At 46.2% G+C, this 25528-nt stretch overlaps 1 protein-coding gene across 1 annotated transcript; it reads left to right on the forward strand.

The window, feature by feature from the left end:
* The first annotated feature begins 325 nt into the window (after positions 1-325).
* On the forward strand, positions 326-20657 carry Bend3 (BEN domain containing 3). The gene is made up of 3 exons (XM_027402249.2): positions 326-460; positions 930-1126; positions 15195-20657. The coding sequence occupies exons 1-3, from the start codon at positions 424-426 to the stop codon at positions 17433-17435; spliced, it is 2475 nt and encodes an 824-aa protein (XP_027258050.1). The 5' UTR covers positions 326-423; the 3' UTR covers positions 17436-20657.
* Positions 20658-25528: the final 4871 nt, after the last annotated feature.

Here is a 25528-nt window from a genome sequence, read left to right on the forward strand (position 1 = left end):
GAGTCTTAGGAGGCGGGTTTGTTTGCTCTGGAAATGACTCTCAGTCAGCATTCTGTTCACATGGTCTGGTAGTAGGGCAAGAAGGTGAAAGGCGTGGCTGCCTCTGCAGACAAGCAGAGAGCTTGCTTGAGCTGCATGCAGATGATGGTGCAGGCCTGTAATCCAGCCCTGGAGGCAGAGGAAGCAAATCTCTGAGTTCTAGGTTAGCCTGGTCTACATAGGGAGGTCCAGGAAAGCTGGCTACATAGTGAGACCTCAGGAAGATGGGAGACACACTTGCTTACAATCTGTGGCAAAGCTTAATCATTGGTCCCAAAGCTGGGCTGGGGGATGAGGGAGTCTCTATGGGTGAGGAACATTAAGAAATTAATCAATCAATAAATGAAGATCCTGTGTTTATCTTTTCATTTAGTGGAATAGAAGATGAACTCAACTGAATTCAGTGAAGATGTAGAAGAAGGTAAAAGTTTTTAATTGAATATTTTGAATAAGTTATACATTCATATAGTCCCAAATTTTTAAAAAGTATTTAATGAGAAACCTTCCTACCCATTGTTGACAACCCCTCTATCTATACACCTATTTTGAATTGCTTTTTAAAACCATAGAAAGATAACATCTAGGGGTGGGGATGTACTTCAGTGTTAGAATTCTTGGCTCTGGGTTAGATCTGTCTAGCTCCACCACACATGTAAGATTTAGTTTTTCCCCATTTACCTCCTCCCTGTAAAAACTTTTAAACACACTTTGAATTGAACCGTGAACTTACTGTACAGCATTAGCAAGCGTAGGGAAAGGACCAAGTTGCTGGGAAGTGCTAGTTAGCACCCTTAAGTAACAGTGTGGTAGAGAGGGGGTCCCTTAGACACCCTGCTGCTCTCCCAGCAGTCTTGGTCTTCCTACTGAGCCCCATTTCTTCTCTGCCATAGTTGTGAAAAATAGCATTGTGAAGATAGAGGGAGACCATGCTGCCCTGGACTGCTCCCGGAATTCCAGGGGCCCTGAGAAGCACCCCTTGGACAGCGTCCTCACTGCTCTTCAGGAGTCCAGCAAGAGGAAGCAGCTGGTCATCGACGGCCAACCGGACTCTGTCCCCAGTGTGAAGAGGAGACGGTTGATACCTGAGGTGAGGCCCTGACTCCCTCTGGTCCAAGATGAATCTCTGTACGCATGGGCATCTAGCCAGCTGTTGAATTCTTGAACATGAGAAAGGTTTCATTCATTTAACTTGTCTGACCTCTAGCTTCAGCTTTTAGAAGGTACCTTCAGCTGAAACCCTTCCCACTGGCCTTATGGGAAGAGTGGTGTCTTCATAATACAACTGCTTTATGTTCTTTGTTTCGCTCTCCTGGGAAAGTTGGAGTAGAAGGTCTTTTCCTAAATGAAGCCCATCATTTCTATCTACAAGGGGAATTGATCCTTAGTGAATATTCTTTTCTGTTACAGTTCATTCTCATTCTTCTCTGAATCCTTCCCCCCCCCTCCCAGGGTCTATAGCCCTGGTTGGTCTCAGACTTACAGAGATCCACTGTCTCTGCTCTAGGAATGCTGGGACTCAAAGTGTTTTTCTTTTCTGTCTTCCTCCGCTTCCCCTCCCCTTCTTATCTTCTTTTTTTTTTTTTTTTTTTTTTTTTTTTTTTTGTAATAGAAACTGAGCTCAGCCTTGGGCTGGACAATCATTCATCACTGAGCTACTTTCCAGGCCCTTTTTTACTTTTCATTTTATTTCAGACAATCTTGTCAAGTTGCCTACTCTGGTTTTAACTTACCTTGTAGTCCAACAGGCCTTAAACTCTTTTTGGGGAGGGGTTTCGAAATAGGGTTTCTCTGTGGCTTTGGAGACTGTCCTGGAACTAGCTCTTGTAGACCAGGCTGGTCTCAAACTCACAGAGATCCACCTGCCTCTGCCTCCCTCCCGAGTGCTGAGATTAAAGTGCGTGCGCCACTACCTCCCAGCTCAGTCCTTAAACTCTTAAACTAGCCATTCTCCTGCCTCAGCCTTCAGAGGGGCTGGCATTACAGGGTCCTGCTTCTACCTCTGGAGTGCTGGGTTTACAGGTGTGCGATGCCATGTCTTGTTTATGTGATGCTAAGGCTGGAACCCAGGGTTCTGTGCGTGTTAGGCAAGCAGTTTACCAACCGAGCTGTGTTCCCAGTTATCTTAGTCCCTATTCTATACCTGTGAAGAGACACCATGAGCAGGCCATGGTGGGTTTTTTGTTTTGTTTTGTTTTTTTTTGTTTTTTCGAGACAGGGTTTCCCTGTGTAGCTTTGGATCCTATCCTGGCACTCATTCTGGAGACCAGGCTGGCCTCGAACTCACAGAGATCCGCCTATCTTTGCCTCCTGAGTGCTGGGATTAAAGGCATGCGCCATCACTGCCCGGCCTGCCATGGTGTTTTGAGGCAGGGTTTCTTTCTCTGTGTCACCCTAGCTGTCCTGAAACACTCTTTTTAGACTAGGCTGGCTTTGAACTCACAGAGATCTGCCTGCCTCTGCCTCCTCTGCCTGGGATTAAAGGCATGTGTAGCCAGCCAAGCCAACTCTTATCATAAGAAAGCATTTAATTGTGGGCTCCATTACAGTTTCAGAGGGTTAGTTCATTATCGTCATGGTGGGGAACATGGTTCCATGCAGGCAGACTTGGTACTGGATCCTTAGGCAGAGAGAATAAGTGCTTGCGCCTGGCATGGGCTTTTTAAACCTCAAAGCCCACCCCAGTGACACACCTCTTCCAACAAGGTCACGCCTCCTAATCTTCAAACAGTGCCATTCCCTGGTGGTTAATTTATGAGCCTATGGGGTCCATTTTTATTCAAATCATCACACTAGCCTTAGTAACTTTTTATATTAGTTTCTTATTAGATTTATTCCTAAACCTTCCTTTCTTTTTTACGTTTATTCATTCCTTTGTGTGTCCGTGCATGTGGAGGTCAGGACAACTTGTGGGAGTTGTTTCTCTTCTTCACCATTTTCTGGAAATGGTCTTGAGGGCAGGCACCTTTAGATTGTATTATATTTTATGTGTATCACTGTTTTGCCACTGTGTACCATGTGATTGCCTTTTGCTCTCAGAGGCCAGAAGAGGACATTGGATCTCCTGGAACTGGAATTACAGATGGTTGTGAGCCATAAACCAAACCTTGATCTTCTGGAAGAGCAGCCAGTGAATTGCTCTCAACCATTGAGCCTTCTCTTTAGTACATGAAAAAGTACTGTAGCTTCAATTTTCTTTCCTTATTTTATTAGCTTTAGCACATGTTGAACAGAATGATGAAAGAAAACTTGGTGTTTTGTTCCAAATGATATTAGTGAGGTTTCTAGTTTCTCACCAGGGACTATCAGGTTAGAGTAGGATTATGGAAGATATTCTTAAAGTTTCTAGTCTAATCTTGTGCAGGGTGTGTGTGTGTGTGTGTGTGTGTGTGTGTGTGTGTGTGTGTGTAGGGTCAGAGGTCAACTTATGGTACTTGGTTTTTGTTGTTGTTGTTTTCTTTTTTTGAGACAAGGTCTTTGTGCATAGCTCTGGCTTTCCTGGAACTCACTATGTAGAACAGGCTGGCCTCAACTCACAGAGGCCCCTGTCTCCAGAGTTCTGGGCTTAAAGGCTTGTGCTGGTAATTGGTTTTCTCCTTCCAACATATGGGTCCAAGGAATTGAACTCAGGTCCTTAGCTTAGTGCCAAGTGCCTTCACTTGCTGAGCCATCTTACCGCCAACCCCATTCCCAGACATTCCTTTACAAGCTGCGCCCCCATTTGCTGAGAAATTTAATTATGAGTGATGTTGAATTTTGACATTTATTTATACAATTACATAGCTGTTTCTCCTTTATGTTGTTTGTTGTGATAGATTACATTAATAGGCTTTTCAAATGTTGAACTAGCCAAGATCTGGCCTGGATCATAACACGCACGCGCGCGCACACACACACACACACACACACACACACACACACACTCACTTCCCCCGATTGTCTCCTGTTTTTTTTGAGACAGGGTTTCTCTGTGGAGCCCTGGCTGTCCTCAAACTCAAGGATTGCCTATCTCTGCCTCCCACGGAGTGTGTCATCACACCTGGTAGTTATTTTTTTATTCATTGTTCATTTAAATGCTATAGTATTATAGTAACCATTCCTGTGTCGGTATCAATGGGAAATGCTGTTGATTCCTTGCTGTGTCACCTGCTTTTAATATGAAAGTATCCTAGTCTCATTGAAGGAGTCGAGATAGAATGTCTATGTTCCGAAAGACACTGGAGAGAAATGCTATTCGGATGGAAATGTGACTGTCTGGTAAGGTGTTTACTTAGGATGCAGGGATTCTGAGTACAGCGGTGCGTGTCTGTAATCCTGCATTCTGGAGGATGGGCACGAAGATCAGAACAGCAGAAGATCAGAACAGCAGAGTGGGCCTCAGCTATGTAGTTAGTTACACAGTGCTATTGAGTCAGTCTGGAACACATGTGATCCCGGAGGGGGGGGGTCTTATGCTTTATTTTGATTTATTTTATCTATTTATCTTTTAAAGACATGGTCCTATGTAACCTAGGCTGTCCTCCTGCCACTGCTCCCTAAGTGATAGGATTATAGGTCTGAACCAATGAGCCTGGTTTATACAGTGCTGAACCTCGAACTCAAGACCGTGTGCATGCTAGGCAAGCACTTCACCACCTGAGCTACATTCTTAGATCTTAAGTTGTTTTGAGACAAAGACTTGGTATTCTGTGTACCTTAGGCTGCCCTGGAATTTACTGCATAGCCCAGGCTGCCCTGGAATTCATGGCAGTCTTCCAACATCAGTCTCCACCACAATGTATGATACCATCTCTTCCCTAAGTGTCTGTGGAATACACCTTTGAAATCATCCGAGCCAATTGGCTTCAGTTGTATAAGACTCTTAATTATTGATTCATTTTCTAGTATGTTCAGCTATGTTCAAATTGTCTGCTTCTTATGTGAATTTTAACAGATTGTGTCTTAAGGAATTGGTCCATTTAATCTGACTTAGCAAATGGTCTCCCCCCAAATTTCGACTGCAGAGTTGTATTCATTCCTTTTATTATCCTTTTGGTGGGTTTGAGATCTTTAGTGATGGCTCCCTGTTTTTTCTTTGATTTTTGGTCTGTTGTAATTCAGGCTGGCCTCTAGCTCACTATGCACCAAAGTTGACATTGAACTCTTGAGTATCCTGTTGTTACCTCCCAAGTGCTGGATCATAAGTCTGTGCCTGTGCCAACATGCCTGGCCTTAGACCTGTCTTTGATGACATATACTTTAAAAGATGCATATTTCCTTTTTTTTTTTTTTTTTTTTTTTTTTTTTTTTTTTGGTTTTTCGAGATAGGGTTTCTCTGTGTAGCTTTGGAGCCTATCCTGGCACTCACTCTGGAGACCAGGCTGGCCTCGAACTCTCAGATCTGCCTGCCTCTGCCTCCTGAGTGCTGGGATTAAAGGCGTGCGTCACCAACGCCTGGCACATATTTCCATATCTTAATCTTGAAATTGGTAAGTTGTGGGATTTTTGTCTATAGTTCTGATTATTTGTAATTTTCCATTGTGATTTCTTATTTGACCCATGTGTTATTTATTAATTTTTAATATTTATTTCCAGTGTTGAGGATTGAACATAGCTCCCTATGTATATTAAGCACTTTATCACTTATATGCATCCCCTGCCAAAGTCTGGTTATTGGGTCACTCTGTAAACTAGGCTGGCCTCAAACTCACAGACATCCACCTGTCTCTGCCTCCTGAGTTAGTTAATTATCAACTTGATCTAAAATCACCTGAGCAGGGGTTTCAGTCAGGGAGCTCCTGGAGTAAATTGGCCTGTGAGTGTGTCTGTGGGGATTTATTTTGATTGTGTTAATTGAGTGGGAAGAACTGCCCATTGTGAGTGGCACCATTCTCTAGGCAGTGAGGCTGAACTGTATGAGTGGAGAAAAATGAGCTGAGCTAAGACAACAGGCATGTATTCATTCCTCTCTGTCCCTGTGGTATGTTCAGCTCCCTCAAGTTCTTGACTTGTATGTTATGTTCAACCATAACCTGCAACTGTGAGCTACAAACAACCCCTTTCCTCTAAATTGCTAAGAGTTACTTTGGCAATCTTTATTTGTTACATTTGGATATTATGTTACCACTGTTGTGACAGTTTACTCAGGGCTAGCTGGTGAGTGAGGTTCTGGGCTGTCCTGCCTCCTGCCTTTATTTAGGAAAACTTGGATTGCAGATGCAGGCCACCACAACCAGCTTTGTATGTGGGTTTGAACTCTGTTGTCAGGCTTGCACACACTGAGCATGCCCTGGCCCCGTAACTGTCTCCTATTTGTTGTTTTTGTTCTTGTTTTTTTTTTTTTTGTTGTTTGTTTGTTTGTTTGTTTGTTTTTTTGTGTGTGTAGTTTTGTGGTTGTTGTCTGGTTCTGTTTTCTGCAACAGGGGTTAATTCTACCAGTCTAGAATAAGATCACTACCACAGTTTAAAGACAAATTTGAAGCAACCTTTATTTAAATATTGGGCAGGTCCATACCCAGGTTCCCTGGAATTAAGTATGGCAAAGGTTTAAGAAGGAAAACCCATAATTCATTGCATTTCCCACCACGTCCAATCAGGAGCAAGCATACATCCTGACATATTTCCTGCCTTTATACCTCCTGCCCATATATGATCAAGCACATCCATGTAGATGGGTCAAGCAAACTTGTTTAGGGGAGTGAAAATATGTGGCTTGTTATCTCCCATAAACAACAGCGTTTCAGGAACTATCTGTCCTTGGGCAAGGGGCTTACAGATCAGAGGCATTTTTGTTTCATGGATCTCTAAGGCATTGTAATTAAAACTTCAAATGTGACTTTGGCTCTCCCCATGGGGGTCTTACAGTGTGGCTCACTATGGCCTTGAACTTGCTCTGTACACAGCAGCTTACTATTTACAAAGCTCCTACCTTGGCCTTCAGAGTGCTAGAATAATAGACATTTGTCAGTAGGCCTGGCTCTTTTTAAGTTTGTTTTGTTTTGAGACAGGGTCTCTGTATAGCCCTTTCCATCCTGGAACTCATTATGTAGACCAGGCTAGACTCAAACTCAGAGACCCCCCTGCCTCTGATAGGGCTAAGGTAGGCACCACCATGCTCAGTTTCCCTTTTAGGATTTAATTGAGCATTTGTATGATTCCATTTTTTCTCTTTTATCATATTAGTTCTTTTTAAAACCCCTCCCTCTGTACCCTAGCATGCAGTATACACCTAAAACTTAAATATTATTATTCAACTTCAGTAACAGGAACGCAAGTGCATATAGAGCAAACATGTGGACTGCTGTTAGGTGGATAAGGATAAATTTTGTTTTATTTTTACATGTGTTTGTGTGTGTGTGCTTGGCAGGCTACATTATTTTGGAGGCCAGCGGACAACTTGCAGGAATTGGCTCTATCCTTCCATTGTGTGTTCTAGGGGTAAAACTTAGTCACTAGACTGCCAGACTAGCGTTTTGCTGTGTTCTCAGTTCCTTAGCAAACCTGTGCTGCTCCTCTGTCCTAGCCTGTGGTCCTGTTGTGTGTGGTTCCCCTCTTTCCTACCCCCCCCCAGCTGGGATCTCCCTTCCTTCAGGTCTCAAAGGCTCTGATAAAACCCTTGCAGAGGAATGCACAGTGCCCCAGAACATTCCAAAGTAGTGTCTGTTCTAATTCCTCTGCCATGATCATGAAGGAATTTTTCTCTAACATTTATTGAAGACCTAGAATTCTTGAAGGTAAGCCCTCTGACTGAAACCTGTTGGGAGTTAGCTCTGAGGCTTCCCTTTGACTCATCATCATAGGCTCTGGCTTCCCTTCCAGGGCTGCCCCGTTTCCCCTGGGGATCTCTGCTCTCGGCTGTCCTGGGTGGCTGTGATTCTCTGTGCTCACTCCACAGTTTCAGGGGTGGCTGTTGGTCCATGCCCACTGCTGTATGGATCCTTGGAAAGTTGTTTGACTTTTAGTTTGTTCAAATGGGTTCAAATTCCAAGCTCTTTGCATGGAGAACCAGGATCCCAAAAGCACTCTGTTCTTTTTGTGGTCAAATGATAAATAGTCCACTGTGAGGCTGAATCTCATTTTATTTGCCCACATTTGGGTTGTTCCCATTTTGTAACTGTCATGAGTAATACTTAAATAAGAAAGACAATTTTTACAAATCTGTGTGTGTGTCTGTGAGTCCATGGTTTCTGTGTTGGAAGTTGGTGGGTACCTGGTATTGTATTCATCCTCATCTTTCACCTTGATTGAGATAAGCTCTCTGTGGTGTTCTCCACGTACCAGACTAGCTGACCCGAGAGCTGTGTGTACCTCCCATCTATGCCTCAGGAGTGCGTGGTGGCATTTTAGATGCCTGCTATGTTTGGCTCTTATGGATTCTGGGGATTTCAACTCGGGTCTTTGCACTGGTGTACTGAGCTGTTTCCCTAGCTGAGTGACACATCTTTAAAAAAAAAAAAAATCTATGATGCCCATTAAAAATATTTGAATTTTTTACATCTTTAAGCATTTTTATAAAGAATACTTAGAAATGCCCCACCCTTCAGTCTAACCCCTCTCCTTGCTTCATACCATGTGACCTGAGGAAGGGCTTCATGTGTAGGTGGTTGTACCAGTATAATGACAGTGACTTGCTGACTACCACTGGTATGTGTTGAGTCAGGTAAAATCCACAAAGTGGTCAGTGGAACAGCTTGTTAAAAGCAGTTAACCAACATCACAAAATGTCTCTTGCTGCTCCAGAGCACATTAGACAGGCGATGCTAAGACAGGAGCATGAACAGCAGTATCAGAGTCTAAAGCTTGCCATTGGCTCTCTTTTTTAGCTTTTACTTTTTGTCTGTGTACACTGTTGGTGCGAGTATCTGAACCCAAGGCCTCAGACACACTACTGTTGATTTTTCTTCTTTTTTTTTTGGTGCTGGGGTTCAAAACCAGAGCCTCACGATGCAAGAGTTTGACAACGGAGATGTCCCTGGCCCTTGTCTTATGTAGCCTAGCCTGTCTTCAGACTCCTTATGCAGCTGAGGATGGCCTTGCCCTTCTGATTGGATCCACTTTCCACTACTAGAAGTATAGGTGTGTCATACCACTCTTGGTTAATGTAGTGATGGTGATTGAAGCCACAGCTTTGTGCGTACTACTGACTGAGCTGTATCACCATATTTCTACATGTTTTAGATAATAATTTACTGTCCTTTTTCCTAATGATAGGTGTTTTCTATCTTTACAATACTAAGAGTAATGTTAGAGGGACCATCTTTATACATAGACCTAATCACTTTATGAGTTTATATATAAACTAGAGTCCTAGAGGGTATTTGAAGAATATTTAGAAATATAAGTAATACATAGTACTGGGATGAAAGGTGTATGCCACCATGCCCACACTTTTTGTCAAGGATGACCTTGAACTCCTATCTCTACCTCCCAAGGGCTGGGAGTCCAGCTGTGCATCACTGAGCCCCCCTTCCCTAATCTCTTGAGTCAGGTTCTCACCCTGTAGCCTAGGCTAACCTGGAATTTCTGCATCAGCCCCCTAAGTATAGCTCTAAGGCTGGCTAATATTTGCTTCCTTGGAAGTTTGTGTAAGTTTATATTGTCAGTAAATCAGTATTCTCAGAACCCTAGAGATTTGAGCACAACTGTAGAAGTTTTTGAGATTAGAATGTGTCTAGTATGTGCCCCTTTTCTGGAGTTCCTGAGCTTCTGGGTATGATGGTGGGGCGAGGGAGGGAGCATGGGGTCTCTCAGCACTTCACCACTTCGGAAAGAGTGGAAGGGAGCACACCAGCAGTGGTCAGCCTGTGACAGAGCTAGGATACAGCATGCCTAAAGTTCCCACAGCTCTGCATTCAGTCCTTAGTGTCACAAGAATTAACAAACCCAGTGTGTTGTCCAAGGCTTATAATCCTAGCACTCAGAAAGCAGAGGACAGCATTTGAGGGTAGTCTGAACTATGTAGTGAATTCAAGGCCAGCCTAGGCTGCAAAGCAAGAAAGACCTTGTTTGGGGGTGGGGTCTGTGGGTGTGTGTGTGTGCTCATTTTGTAAAGGCACTTGCAGCCAAGCTTGCAGACTAGAGTTTGATCTTTGGAACGTGTGTGTGTGTGTGTGTGTGTGTGTGTGTGTGTGTGTGTGTGTGTGTGTCAAAGAACAGTTTATAGGAGTTTGTTCTTTCCTTCCACCATGTGGGTCCTAGGGATTGACCTTGGGTGGGCAGACTTGGTGGCATTCTTGCTGAGCTTTGTCTCAGCTGGGCTGATCATCCGTTTTGTTCAGAGAAGTAGAGGTTAAGAGCTGTGCCAGGCAGAGGTTAACTCTGTTCTCCCAGGGCTTTTTGGTCTGTTGTCAGGCAGTGGTGACACACCCCTTTAATCCCAGTATTCAGAGCAGAGGCAGGTGGATCTCTGAGTTTGAAGCCAGCCTGGTCTATAGAGCAAGTTCCAGGATAGCCAGGGCTATACAGAGAAACTATCTCGAAAAACCAAAAAAATAGAAGACATTCTACTGTGGTTGGTTTTCAGTTGGATAACAGAAATGCTATCTTATTCATGCTTCACTGGGTGTCCTCTAGGTGTTCATTGTTGAACAAGCTGGCAATTCCTAAGATGCCTCACAGAAACTGAGGCAGATAGGTATTGATGTTTTCCCCACTAAGAACAGAAAGGCTGAGAACTTGGCCTGAGAACAGTGTCAGGAACTGTGCAGTTAACCCGGAGCTGATGGGATGAGGGCTGTAGAGATGCAGACTTGGGTTCTGTGGCAGCATCAGGGTGGCCCGAAGAGAAAGCACTGAGAGTGACCCTTTCCTAGTGTGCCTAGGGTCTTGCTTAGTTCCCAGGCAGTTGGAGGCATTTTTCTATCAGCAGTAGGTAGAGAACCTGAGAGACCTATCACTAAATGGTTCTTGGCACTTGGAGAGAATTCTGTTGAAAATGTGTAAGTAATTACTGCCATGATTTCAGAATAGTATGCTAGTCCCCTTCTGCCACATCACATGGCCTACACTTGATGTCACGTTGATTTCCCACTCCACTTTGCTGACTCCCTGGACACTGTTTAGCCATGTATTATTCACTGAACTGAATTCAGTAACTACTGGAAGATCTCGAGTCTGGTGATGACCAATACTGAACATGGGTGGCCATACATACCCCTGGTATCTCCCCAGGTTATCTGCTGCCCGTCGCTTGCGTGGTGGTGTCAGCCTCTCATTTGGTCCCATTCTCTAGCTGAGAGCTTCAGGCATTCCCTGGTGAGTCTGCAGGTGCTTGTGAATGGAATGCCCATCAAGATATAGGCTACATGCTAGCTAGCATTCGAGCCGAGCTGTGCCACAGAGTTCCCATATGGTTGGAAGATGCACCTTGGAGAATTGGTAACTGCCAATCAGACACCCCATGCCAAGTAGCACAGATTTAAAGATTTCTTGATATTCCTAGACAGCTGAGCAGAGATTTTATCATCATCAGTAAATGTAGCCAGCACATCATTGCCTTGGCAGCATTTGTGGAATGAATTGAGCACTCAGTTGACAGGACAGCATTGTAGCATTGTAGGGATATCTGAGAACCTTCCCTTTGCTGCTTGTTTTTAAATGAATTCTGTATCCAGGGTTTCTGTGCCCTCTACTGGGACTCTTTTTTTTTTTTTTTTTTTTAAATCAGGCAATTTAGTAAAAGGTTTCCATTGATAAAGAGTTTCTATCATGCTTGGTAGGAATGGCAATATTTGTGTTAAGACTAAGGCTGGCGTGAGAATCATGGGAGTCAGGTTTCTCCCGAGTCTTGCTTGAGTAGGAATGTGGGAGAATCCAGAGTTTTAGTTCAAGGTTGGTATTTAGACTGTCCTAGGAATCTTCTCCCGCACCTCTCTCCCTGATTGTCCACTTGAGCAATTTGCCCCACAGAGCACTCCCTGTACAGTAAATGCCTCTCACCCTCGGTACACAGAACTCTATTTCACATCTGCCAGTGGAACTACTTGTTATGAAGCAAACATTGCACGTCTTTAATCCCAGCACTCAGGAGGCAGAGGCAGGCTCAGTTCCACAACAGCCAGTGCATTACAGAGAAAACCTGTCTTGGAAAAACTAAAACAAACAAGTACTCTGCAGCACTTACGGTTTATTATTGTGATTAGAAACTCAAAATTTCCATGTTGGCAAAACCTCATAGTAATCCCATGATCTGTGAAACTTAAAGATTTATTTTTATTATTTTTAATTATGTGTATGTATGTGTGTCTTTGGTATGTCTGAGGAGGACAGTGAAGAGATCGATCCACAGTCCGTAAGGCTGAGGTTTCTTTATTCAGATAAACACCAGCCAAGCGCAAGCCAAAGTGTGCTCAGAGCTTGCAAGAGAGAGAGCCTATCCACCTATCCACGTGTCCGCTGTCCCTTAAGAATCCTTCCCGAGTCACCTTTAGACCTCTCCTGACCACGGGCGTGTCCCGGCACACCTGTCCAGGCTACTAGGAGGCGGGGCTACAGTGTCTCCCTACAGGACAGAGGTGTCTGATCCCCTTAGAGCTGGAGTGGTGGTGAGCTGCTTGAAGTTGGTGTTAGGAACCAAACTTGGTTTTTCTGCAGGGGTGATCTTCACTGTTGAACTGGTGCTCCAGGCTCCCCCTTGTCGTCCCCCTCCCAGCAGCACTATGGGAGGCCAGGTCATGAGGACTGAAAGCATGTGCAGGGCCCTGGTTTGGGTCTTACCATAGTGTGAAACAAAACCTTCTTGTCTAAAAGAGGGGGGTGGGACTGGAGAGATGGCTTAGTGGTTAAGAACACACGCTGCTTTTCCAGAGTTCAGTCCTTGGCACTCACAATTGCATGCCGCTCCAGCAGCTCTCTGAGCTCCATCCGCAAGAACCTGTATTCACATGCTTCTACCCACACATAGACAAACTCATGATTATACATAAAACGTTTATGCATTTTATTTTATGTGTAAAAGTGTTTTTCCTGCCTGCATATATGTGTACCACATGCCTGTCTGGTGCCCAAGGAGATCAGTAGAGGGTGTCGGATCCCCTGGAATTGAAGTTTCAGATAGTTATAAGCCATTATGTGGGCACTGGGAACCAAACCCGGGACTTGTGGAAGAGTAGCCTTGCCTCTTAACCAATGAGTGATCTTACCTAAAAACAAATATGTTTATTTAAAATAAAACTTAAAAGGGCTGGGTTTAGTTCAGTGGCAGAGCATTGTGCTAGCTCAGTGCTTGAGGTCAAACATGACCTATCTTATGAGGTGTCTGTCATTGGAAAAGTCCTTCCCCTTTCTGGCAAACAGCCAAGCAAAAGAACTCTAAAGTGTTTAAAACCCTTTCAGCTCAGTCTCAGACCCCTCTGAGAAGTGCCTTTGGAGTGAGGGCCTTGCCCTACTGTGCAGTGAAAACTGGGTCATGTGAGAGCAATCATAACAACAGAATAACAGGCCCACACCATTACTTCTGTTGTGCTGAAGAATAAATAGTCTTGTTGGCCTGGCTGGCTGTGGTGGCATATACCTTTAACCCCAGCAGAGGCAGGCGGATCTCTGTCAGTTTGAGGCCAGCCTCCCTGTCTTGGAAAAAAACAAAACAAAAACAAAAATAAAAAGTTTTGTTTAGTATAGCCCTGCTGTAGTAAGTGTTTGTTAAGTGCGTGCTACTATTTGGCTCTGTGCTTGGTGTGTATTATCTCTTGTGTCTCACAGTGATCTTGTTGTAAGACTTAGAAGCTGTGGCATGAAAGGTCACACAGGGAGGCCCTGATGGGTGGTTGAGCGCCTGCACACTTTCATACCTCAGCCTCGTGGCTTCATAAAGCCAATGGATTTTTGTTTTTCTTGACACCCCCCTCCCCCAACAGGAACCAACGGAAGGTCTTGACTCTCTTTGGCAAGCACCCTACCCCAGTGCTCCACCCCAAAAGGACCCTTCCTTTTGTTAGGCAAAGATTAGACATTGGGAAAACATCTGCCCGCCGCCCCCCCCCCCCCCCCCCCCCCCCCCCGTCTAATCACTGGTGTGTGGTTGTTGTCCACACCACCCAGGCTACGCAGGTCACCACCATTGATCTGCTTTCTGAATCTTAGGGTATTAGTTAAGAGCCACCATTCCTGCCTGACCCATGATTCGTTTTCAGTTAATTTTGTATTGAGGTTTGGGTTAAAGTTATTTATTCAAGCCTTATTACATATGGATATGCAGTTGTTTAGAATGATTTTGATGGAAAATTTTCCTTTTGCCCCCAAATTGTCCTCGTGTCTTTCTCAGAAGTCACCTGTCTTTCAGAGTATAGAGAATTCTCTTAAGATATCCAGTTTGAAACAGGTAGAAACCACGAAGGCAAGCAGTGAGGTTGGGAATGTGGTGAGAGAATGATGGGTGTGCTCCTCTAGGCTGAAGAAAGGAGATGGAGACATGCTGCAGGGCCTTCTCCATAGCGCTTATTCTGTCCCAAAACTTTGGTCAAAGGAGGCTGCATAGTGTAGACTATAGCCATCACTCTTGTAGACGCCCAAGAGGGGTGTTCGTCTGTGGCATTGGGTGGCTGCTGGCTGTGGAGAGATGCTGTACTAGTGGCAACACTGAGATGTCCCAGAGTCAGAGTCACCCACAGAATCCTAACTCTGTGAACTCTGTAAGGTTCTGAACCAGCCCTTGTCTAATGTCAATCAAGAGTAAGTCCTGGCAGCCACAGAGTGGCCAGCCTGCTGCTGTGTTCCTGCTACTGTGTGCCTCATGGAAATGCTCCTAGATGCTACATGCTGAAGCCACCATAGCCACGAGCCACTATTCCCATCTGAGAACAGTGAGATGTAGACCCCGGAGAGAGGGGTGGCCTTCTATGGTTGGGCAACCATGGCATTTCTTCATGTTTATTTGGTCTCTCACCTGTTCCTAGAAGTTTTTGTTCAGCCTTACCCACTTGGTCTCTGTTAGCCCTATGGGCAGGAAGCCTGGAACAATTATTCTTTAAGAGTAGGATCCTTCCTGGGTCTAGTCTGAGCCCTTTCTCAAGAAGTAGGAAGATGGAACAGGTTGACCCTCAAGTGTTAACTGTATTCTTACGGTACGTTCCTGCACGGGCAAAGTGGTTTGGACAAGGCATGGCTTTGAGCTGTCCCAGGCCAGTTTAGTGCAGTGTATCAGAACACACACTTAACTTTGCAAAATGGTTTCTGTTTCTTAGGCCCTCCTGGCAGGCATGCGCAACCGTGAGAACAGCTCACCCTGCCAGGGAAACGGAGAGCCAGCCAACAGGGGCAGGAGCGGGAGCTGTGTGTGGTCTACTGAAGAAGAGCCTTCCAGTGAGGCCACCCCTTCCTACAAGAAGCCTCTGTATGGCATCTCCCACAAGATCATGGAGAAGAAGAACCCTCCTTCTGGAGACCTGCTCAGCCCCTACGAGCTCTTTGAGAAGGCAAACTCCAGTACCAGCCCCTCTCCTCTGCGCCTGCTGAATGAGTCTCAGAAACGGGAATGTGGTGCTGGGGTGGCCACTGATGGGGAGCCCAATATCTGCTTCCTGATCCAGAGGATGCTGTATATGCTCAACACGCTCACATCTAACATGTCCCAGCTTCATAGCAAGGTGGACCTGCTCTCCCTGGAGGTGAACCGCATCAAGAAGCAGGTGAGCCCTTCTGAGCTGGTGGCTAAGTTCCAGCCGCCCCCTGAATACCTGCTCACTTCTGCCGAGCTGAAGCAGATCGTGGAGCAGAGCCTGTCCTGCAGCGACCTAGCCTGTCGCCTGCTTGTGCAGCTATTCCCAGAGCTCTTCAACAACGTGGATTTCTCCCGTGGCTGCAGTGCCTGCGGCTTTGCCGCCAAGCGGAAGTTAGAGTCGTTGCACCTGCAGCTCATCCGCAACTATGTGGAGGTGTATTACCCCTCTGTGAAGGACACAGCTGTGTGGCAGGCAGAGTGTTTGCCACAGTTGAATGACTTCTTCAGTCGCTTCTGGGCCCAGCGGGAAATGGAAGATAGCCAGCCAGGTGGCCAGGTCACCAACTTCTTTGAAGCAGACCACGTGGATGCCGGCCACTTTCTGGACAGCAAGGACCAAGAAGAAGCTCTGTCTCTGGACCGCAGCAGCACCATCGCCTCGGACCATGTGGTGGACACACAGGACCTCACCGAGTTCCTAGACGAAGCCTCCTCCCCAGGTGAGTTTGCTGTGTTCCTCCTGCACCGGCTCTTTCCGGAGCTGTTTGACCACCGGAAGCTGGGTGAGCAGTACAGCTGCTATGGCGACAGTGGAAAGCAAGAGCTGGATCCCCAGAGGCTGCAGATCATCCGCAACTACACAGAGATCTACTTTCCAGATATGCAGGAGGAGGAGGCCTGGCTGCAGCAGTGTGCCCAGCGCATCAACGATGAGCTGGAGGGCCTGGGGCTGGAGGGGGCCAGCGAGGGTGAGGCCCCGCGGGATGACTGCTACGACTCCTCCAGCTTGCCAGATGACATCTCAGTGGTCAAGGTAGAGGATAACTTCGAGGGCGAGCGGCCTGGCCGGCGCTCCAAGAAGATTTGGCTGGTGCCCATTGATTTTGACAAGCTGGAGATCCCTCAGCCTGACTTCGAGATGCCAGGCTCAGACTGCCTGCTGAGCAAGGAGCAGCTGCGTAGCATCTATGAGAGCAGCCTGTCCATTGGCAACTTTGCCTCCCGCCTGCTGGTGCACCTGTTCCCAGAGCTCTTCACCCACGAGAACCTGCGCAAGCAGTATAACTGCAGCGGGTCCCTGGGCAAGAAACAGCTGGATCCCGCACGCATAAGGTTGATCCGCCACTATGTTCAGCTGCTCTACCCTCGAGCCAAGAACGACCGCGTGTGGACTCTGGAGTTCGTGGGCAAGCTGGACGAGCGCTGTCGACGCAGGGACACGGAGCAGCGGCGCTCCTACCAGCAGCAGCGTAAGGTCCACGTGCCTGGCCCCGAGTGCCGGGACCTAGCAAGTTATGCAATCAACCCCGAGAGGTTCAGAGAGGAGTTTGAGGGGCCCCCGCTGCCTCCTGAAAGGAGCAGCAAAGACTTCTGCAAAATCCCCCTGGATGAGCTGGTTGTCCCCTCGCCCGATTTTCCGGTGCCTTCCCCTTACCTGCTGTCGGACAAGGAGGTACGTGAAATCGTGCAGCAGAGCCTGTCAGTGGGCAACTTCGCTGCCCGGCTCCTGGTTAGGCTCTTCCCTGAACTCTTCACGGCTGAGAACCTTCGACTGCAGTACAACCACTCCGGGGCTTGTAACAAGAAGCAGCTGGACCCCACGCGGCTGAGGCTTATCCGCCATTATGTGGAAGCTGTCTACCCCGTGGAGAAGATGGAGGAGGTGTGGCACTATGAATGTATACCCAGCATCGATGAGCGTTGTCGCCGCCCCAATAGGAAAAAGTGCGATATCCTCAAGAAAGCCAAGAAAGTGGAGAAGTGACAGGGGCTGGGACTGCCCAGTGACTTTGGTCATCACAGGCTGAGCAATGGGTGCCCTTGGGACCGAGCATCCTCTGGAGCTCATGTATGGTACCCACAGACAGGCACCTTATGTCAGTGGGGAGTGGTTTCCTACGTTTGCACACGTAAACACCTACCCAGCCACAAGAAAGAAGCCTTCAATTTGGTCTCTTGTATTCATGACTTTGTTCTGTGTTCCCAGGTGGCACAGCCGGAGTTTGGGAGTAGCCAAGCTGTGAAATCAGAATTGATAGGGTAGGGTCCCTTTTCAGGGCTGGGAGCCCTCCCTGGCCCTCACAATTCAAAATACAAATTTAGACTAGATGTGATGGCTGACACCTCTAGGCAGAGGTCATTGGACCTCAGTGAGTTCAAAGCCAGTCTAGTTAGTCTACATAATGAATTCCAGGCCAGCCAGGGCTATATAATGAGACCCCGTCTCAAAAACAACATAATATAAATTCAGCAGCTTGTTTCTCTCCCCATGTTTTACATCTTCCTTTTTAATCTTTTTGTTTGTTTATTTTAATTAAAATGAAATCCTTTTAAAGAAAATCATTGGGCTCTTTGGGAGCCATTTTATTTAGGAAAAAAATCTTAAAATATTTGAGATGAGATACTGTAAGATTACTTCACTTGCTGGGATTTTTAAAGATGATTTTAGATTTATGCATTTTTTAAAAGAAATGCCATATTCAGGCATTATGGGTAACTGTGGCTTCAGGTGACACGGTGACTAGTTTTACTAATCCTGTGTTTGACATCTGATTTTGGAAGAGTCCCCGAGGCCCCTTGGATTCAGCAGATGGGATGGAACATAAGAAATATAAGTAGTGTGTAGCCCCTTGATACAATATATGAGTTTCCCTTCTGCTGTGGCCCCCAGAAAGGTGACCTGTGGCTCAGCCTGTCTGCCACTGCCATGTGGTGCTCACTGTAGACGAGAACACTGGAAGAAGACATGAATGTAGATAGATGTGGAGGCATAGTTCACATGGTCTTCACTTTAGCCCTGTTCCCTCTCCACACATAGATGCTGGGTGGGAGGGAGGCACATTGGAGCACAATGTGTAGGGACTTTTTGTGTGATTTATAGGTGGGCTTTTGGGTTCACCAAGAACTGTTTACTTTTCATTTATTTGTACAGAGCCCCTCTCTCCAGCCCGCAGTGTTAGCTCCTCCCATGAGCAGCAAGGCCTTTTTACCTCTAAGAGCCCAGGGCTCTTTTGCAGGTGTTGGAAGAGCCCAGACCATCTTAAATGGAGCACCCTTGCCCCACCCCTCCCCACTCAGACCTTTCCCCTCAAACCTTCTAGGAAGTTCTGCCGTCCTATCCTGGCCCACCCCTAATGTGGAGGTGCACATTTACCCTTCTGCACTGGGGCCAGATGCCTAAGAAGGAAAGGAAGCAGTGTCTTCAAACTGAATCCATCTTATCCTTGACCTAGAGAATTGATTGAGTTGCCTGGGGTAGTCATAAAACCCTTGTGGGACATTACAAATGTGACAATTACATTATAAATGTGGCTCTGTCACATGCCCACACCTGCAAACATATCTCCTAAAGTGAGATGGAGCAGGGGATGCTCCACAAACAAAGCAACCTTCTTTGTGCCCAGACAGAAGGTAATGAGGGCAGACAGAAGACTCCCCTTTCCCCTAGCCCGGGCCTCTCCTGAATGCCTTAGATGAACACACTCGTGTGTGTGTGTGTGTGTGTGTGTGTGTGTGTGTGTGTGTGTGTGTGTGTGTGTGTGTGTGTGTGTGTACATGCGCGCGCGCATACACACACATATACGCACAACCCCAAAGATGGCCTTGGTGCTCTCTTACTGCTTCCACTAGTTTGAGAGAATTCCATGGGATTTTTTTCTGGTCTTGAGTAACCAAGAGGATTCCAAGCCATGTGAGAATTGTCCTGCTTTCTAGAGTGCGGAATGTGGCCCTGCAATGTCAGAAGCACAGTCGGTTACTAGGTTTTTAGAAGTCCTGTCTGCTCACATCAGAGAAATGGCAGGTTCTAGGAATGAGGCAGGACTTTTGTAACCAGAGTGTGTTAAATTCTGGGAAACTGTATTTTGGTTTCCTTAACACTTTTAAGTATGTAGGGCTTCACCCCCCACCCCACCCCTCCACCCCAGTTTCATCGTCCCTTTCAGTGAAAAGAGGCGGACACTCTGGGAGCTATTTTCTTGTCCCTGGACTGTATGGTCCCTCATTTACCCAGCCATACAGGTGGCTCCAGTGGGCACTTCTTTTCAGAAGCAATATAAATATAGAATACTTATTTTTTCAGAATTAAATAGGTTTCATGAAATCTGTTGGCACTGCTTTCCTTGTTCCCCATCTAAATTCTTCCTTCGTGTTTGGATTTTTTGCCTTGTATACAGAGGACTAAAGATTAGCACAGACATTCTGACGTTGAGTAAGGTAGTATGTCACAGTGGGTGGTAGAGGTCTTGTTTTTCTCTGTTAGGAAGTTGTTAAAGAGTGTATGAAGATAGTCATGAATGTATAGTGTTCGAATCCTGCTTTTAGTTCATGTGGCCATGTCTGTCTGATGACAAATGTTTGTCAGGGAATAAAGTGTCTAGTGTTATTAGCACTCAGTGCCCTTCCCCTTCAGTGTTGAGCCCCCAACCTTCCTTTCCTTTTAAGGGGTGAGGGGCTCATCTCAGCAGCAATCATCAACCGACCAATGGGATCTACTTAGTGGTCACTGGATTTGGCCTGATCATACCACAGCATGGCCGCTTGGGTTCTTGTAGAGATAGCCTCACTTTCTACCATTCCTCCAGAGATTGCATCTTGCCTGACCAGGAGGGGCCTGGAGACTCTTTATTGGAGTCACTGGGTCATTCTAAAGTGGGGGTGAGGGCTCAGGGCTGGTACTGCTGTGGGAATTCCTTGCCTCTCGTAGATCCAGCCTTAATGTCTGACATCCTAGCATGAGCAGACCCTGCACAGAGTGGGTATCAGAGTTCCTACTGTGAGGAGTAAACAATGAGGACAGTTTTACCAAAGAGAATGAGATACCACGTCATGTCTGCCTGTTACGATTGATTGAGTGCACCCTTAGAAAACTGAATGTAACACAAACCCAGGACATTTTTGGAAATTGTATGCTCTTTAGCAACTTTGTGTGAATTTTTATACAAGCACTGTTTTATTAATTATATAAAATATAAAAATAGAAAAACTGTCAGGTCTCTTAGCACTTCAATTTCTTTAGAGTGTGTCTGGATCTGTCTGTCTGTGCACCTTCCTCCCAGTCCCCAAGGGAGAACATGAGTGTTTGGGGATTTCAGTGCCTGAGTGGCAGAACTGCCCAGATAAATCCTCTAGTCCCACATGTACACAGAGCAGCGAATGAGACACTGATCTGAACTGTCTCATCTTCCTGCCTGGTGCCAGCCCTGCCTGTCCAGCCGAGCTTCACTTCCCTTGGGCCCTGCTTTTCCACTGTGTATCATATGGGTTGTAGTTCCTCAAAGCTAACCTGATAACAAAAAGATGCATGCTTTCTCTATTTGGCTGATTAAAAATGAGCGTGTGTCAGGCTGAAGAGATGGCTCAGTGGTCAAGAGCACTTGCTGTACTTCCAGAGGACTCAGGTTCAATCCCTGACAGACACATGGCAATTTACAACTATCTATAATTCCAGTTCCAGGGGATTCAGCATCCTTTTCTGGCCACCCTGGCTACAAGGGGCATATATGGACTACAGACATACATGCATACACATAAAAAGTAATGCAGCATGCTCTGCCATGCCTGGGGAAGAAGCTGAATCTTCCCCAGGTTGCTGCTTTGTAGCAACCTCAGTTTAGAAAGCTTATCTTGGTAGGTGGGAAGAGGCAGATTTCCACAGTTGCATACAGTCTGTCATGATGCCTTTCGTTTGGGGGTTTTTTGTTTGTTGTTTTGAGGCAGAGATCAGCTAGCCTGGAATGCACTAGACCAGGCTGGTTCAAACTCTGAGATTCTCCTGCCGAGTACCGAGTACCGGGATTCAGATGTGCACCACTGCACCCTGCTGCTTTTCTTGAGAGCGGAGTCTTAGGTATTGCTTGCACTGACTGTCACCTGGGCTTACAGGCCTGTACCACTGTGCCTGGTCTGGCTCAATATAAAAATCTTAATTGGCTTAGTTTTTATTTCTAGGTTTGAAGTTCCTATCCTGGCACTCTGGAGACCAGGCTGGCCTCGAACTCACAGAGATCTGCCTGCCTCTGCCTCCCCAGTGCTGGGATTAAAGGCGTGCGCCACCAATGCCCAGCCTAGGTTTGAAGATTTTGTTCCATAGAATAGGATAAATGTGAGGAGTTGAGCAGAGGAAGTGGGTTTTAGAGTCGGAAAGGCTGAGGAAAGCGGAGGCAGGGGAGATTCAGCACACTGAGGAAGGAGGTAGATGTGGTTTTGATGAAGCAAAGGTTGGAGCGCTGCTGAGAATTTAAGTTCATGAAAGAAAGAAAGGAATGTAGTAAGGTCTTGCTGCCTCTAGAGGAGGTACATCCATTCAGCAAATATCTTGGGAGGGCCAGCCAGCTACTGGGCCTGCTCCATAACTCTGTCTAGCCCTGCCCCCATCAGTGGCTTGTTAGGCAGCCCATTTAGGCATGGCAGGAAGGTCCTGGTAGTTAACAGCATAGAACTTGACAGGTCTTGCCTGAAGCTGATTTGCAAGATATACGTGGGTATGAGCAGATGGGGCCTTGCTGCTCTCTGCAGAAGACAGCCAGGCTATTGCAGATGTAATGAAGCTGTTCCCTGGCCCGAGGCACAAATGCGGGACTACATGCTCTCCCAAACCTTCGTGGTTGTCGCAGGCTGAAAGGATGGTAAGTGTGCTGTGAGAGCTGAGGGGATTCAGCTTGTGCTGTTTCTGCGGCAAGACATGAGGTGTTTCCATCATCAGTTTTGACAAATGGAAATCGTGTGTGGAGAGATAATTTAGTATGCCTAAGGCCTATGGCCATTGCTCTCTTCAGGTGGTTAACACTGATTGCATTACACAAAGTTGGCCTCTACATTTTAGCCTTTAATTCCTCTGCTTCAGAATCAAGAGCTAGGATCCCAAAGCTTTTTTATTTGGTTGGATTTTGTTTCTTTGTTGTTTTTTTGTTTTTGTTTTCAAGGCAGGGTTTTTCTGTGTATCCCTGATGGCCTTGAACTCAGAGATCTGCCTGCCTCTGTCCCTTGAGTGCTGGGGCTAAAGCAATGCGCCAACACTGCAGCAGTATTTTATTTTATTTTTTCTTTTAAGGATTTGCATTTTATATAGCCCTGACTAGACTGGAACTTGCTATGACGGTCAGGCTGGCCTCTAAGTCACAGAGATCCACCTACTTCTGCTTCACAGGAAATGGGATTTAAAGTGTGTACTACCGCACCCAGCCACAAAAAAAAGTTTGATAGGATCTGTATTGTTTAATAGTGATTTAGATTGCAGAAACAAGTATTACCTGTGGGAACCCCTAAAGAGAAAGTGTTCATTTAGTTAAGTTTTGTTTGCCCCATGAAGTCTTTGAGCTTCACTTGTCTATCTTGGGGTGTAATCTCAGCACGCAGGAGGCAGAGCTAAGTGGATTTCTGTGAGGCCAGCCTGGTCTACAAAGCTACACAGAGAAACCTTGTCTTGGGGAGAAAAAAAAAAGTGTGAGTGTGTTGGTGCATGCCTGTAATTGTGCTGCGGCAGAGGACCATGAATTAAAAAATTGAGTGAGGGTTGCAGAGAGCTGGAGAGATTCTACTGGCAAAAAAAGTGAGAAAGCTGGCTAGTGCGGGGAGCCGAGTGAGGCAATGGGGCCACAGACACCTTGGTGTGGTGTGCATGGGAAGGCAACCAACAGCTCTGTTCTAATCAGCAGAGCAAGCAGTGTGTTAATGAAGGGAAGTGGGTACAGCCTGGGACAGTGAAAGTCCCTCTGAAAGTGAGCCAGTGAGATGTGCTGGATGCACCTTGGCAGTGGTGTGAAGAAATGGGTTGGGTGGTGTTTAAGACAGTATGAAAGTATGTATGAAATGAGGTATATAATACAGCATTTGTGAAATTCCTGTAAGCAAAACACTGAAATGCATTTCACAGAAAAACATAGAAACAAAATGATGCCCATTAAACACGTGGAATGGTTGCCCAGGTGGGAAAGGAGGAATGCTGTCAAAAGTGGGGGACCTCGGAAGAGCTGGGTGGACATGGTGCCACGGCGCTTCCTAAGGAGAACCTCGCATGGGCCTCGGTCAGAGTTTAACAGCTGCTGCCCTGGGGGGAACGAAAAAACCCAGATCTGCAGTATAGCGATTTCCAAAAGCTACTCCCTGGCTGATTTTGAGCAATCGAGGTAGCCTGGAGCTGCACTTGCCCTCTGCTGGGAATGTAACTTCCTGTCACTGATCCCTGGAGACCAGCAAGCAGTTGTAGACTGGGAATTCTCCGACAATGAAGCCAACCTTCACAGAACCAAGGTGAGACAGAGAGAGATCCTCCTTTCCCTCGAGGTAGGTTCAGGAACATCCACTCAACTGAAGTTTGTTTTGTTTGAAACAGGGTTTCTCCCTGATACCCTTGGCTGTCCTGGAACTCTCTCTGTAGATCAGGCTGGCCTGCCTCTGCCTCCACCTCCGAGTTCTGGGATTAAAAGTGTGTGCCACCACTGCCCAGTACTGAAATGATTCTTAGTTTCTTGACAAATAGGTCTACAAGCATAGTGAAGCACACCTTTAATCCCAGCATTAGAAGGCAGAGGTGGGTGAGTCTCCTTATCTATGTAGAGCATAGATGGTGGGAATTTCATTTGACAGCCTATTTCCTAGAGGATTGTCATTCTGGTAAAAAGGCCAGATGAACCGAACAGTCATAACCATAAACCACTCATGCCTGTAACACAGCAACTGTATAGAAAACACTTTGCTGAGAAAGCAGGGTGTATTTATTTAGGGTTTCTGTTTGTTTTGGTTGGTTGGTTGGTTGGTTGGTTTTTTCATGTCACCCATGATAGCCCCAAATATTTGATCCTTTTGCTTCTACCACTTAAGAGCTGGAATTACAGGCATGCACAACATATCCAGCCAAACAATATACCTAACATAATTTTCCTGCTTTGTCTTCCTATCAGAACAGGATTTCCAACCTCTGCACTGCTGACATGTTGTTCCTTGGACCAACTTTGCTTGGACATTAAGGGATGTTCAGCATCCTGTCCATCATGACAACTAAAACTATAATTATTGCCAAATGCCCCCAGGGAAAGTGAACAAGTAACCCCAAGTTGAGAACCACCACGTTGGAGTGTGTCCAAGGGTTGTCTTTGATCAAGTAATTATGTTGGTGACATTTTTACGGAGGATTCCTTGCCGTGACCACATTAAAAGGCAGCTGTCGTTAGCTTCAGTAGGAGTGCCGTGAATCACCATGAAATGCTCTTAAATTTTTGCTAGTTTTCATAAATATGTTCCAAGTCCCTCACACTGAAGGCAACTCTTGAGAGATCAATCTTTTGCCACATGCTATAACCAAACTGACATCATTTGTGATCAGATGCCTTACTTTGGTTTTTAAAACATTTTAAGCGTTGTTTTAGTTGTGTGTCTTTAGTTGTGTGTATGGGGAGTTTGGGTGCTCTGAGACATTGTATACCCTGGAGCTGGAGTTACAGGCCATTTGGGCCACCTGGTATGAGTGCTGGGAACTAAACCTGGGTCCTCCACAAGAGTAGACTAGCTCTTCACCACTGAGCCGTCTCTCTGGCCCTCAGTTTGATTATTCTATTTTACTGTTTTCCCTTCCTGTGACAGGGTCTCATTATGTAGTTCTGGCAGTCCTGGAACTCACTGTGTAGATAGACCAGGCTGGTCTGGAATTCACAAAAAGCCATCTGACTGCTTCTGCCTCCCAAGTGCTGGGATTAAAAGTGAGTGTCACTACACCTGGCCCATAGTTTGATTTTTAAAAACTGTAGATGGAGGGCTGGAGAGATGGCTCAGAGGTTAAGAGCACCGACTGCTCTTCCAGAGGTCCCGAGTTCAATTCCCAGCAACCACATGGTGGCTCACAGCCATCCATTATGAGATCTG

Source organism: Cricetulus griseus, chromosome 2 (genome assembly GCF_003668045.3).
Source record: "Cricetulus griseus strain 17A/GY chromosome 2, alternate assembly CriGri-PICRH-1.0, whole genome shotgun sequence".
In the NCBI taxonomy this organism is placed as follows: domain Eukaryota; kingdom Metazoa; phylum Chordata; class Mammalia; order Rodentia; family Cricetidae; genus Cricetulus; species Cricetulus griseus.

Excerpts from the sequence above, each read along its gene's own strand:
- Bend3 (XM_027402249.2), top strand. The coding sequence starts at position 424 with ATGAACTCAACTGAATTCAGTGAAGATGTAGAAGAAG. Across the intron at positions 461-929 it reads CAGTGAAGATGTAGAAGAAG|TTGTGAAAAATAGCATTGTG; the intron begins GTAAAAGTTTTT and ends TCTCTGCCATAG. Across the intron at positions 1,127-15,194 it reads GGAGACGGTTGATACCTGAG|GCCCTCCTGGCAGGCATGCG; the intron begins GTGAGGCCCTGA and ends TCTGTTTCTTAG.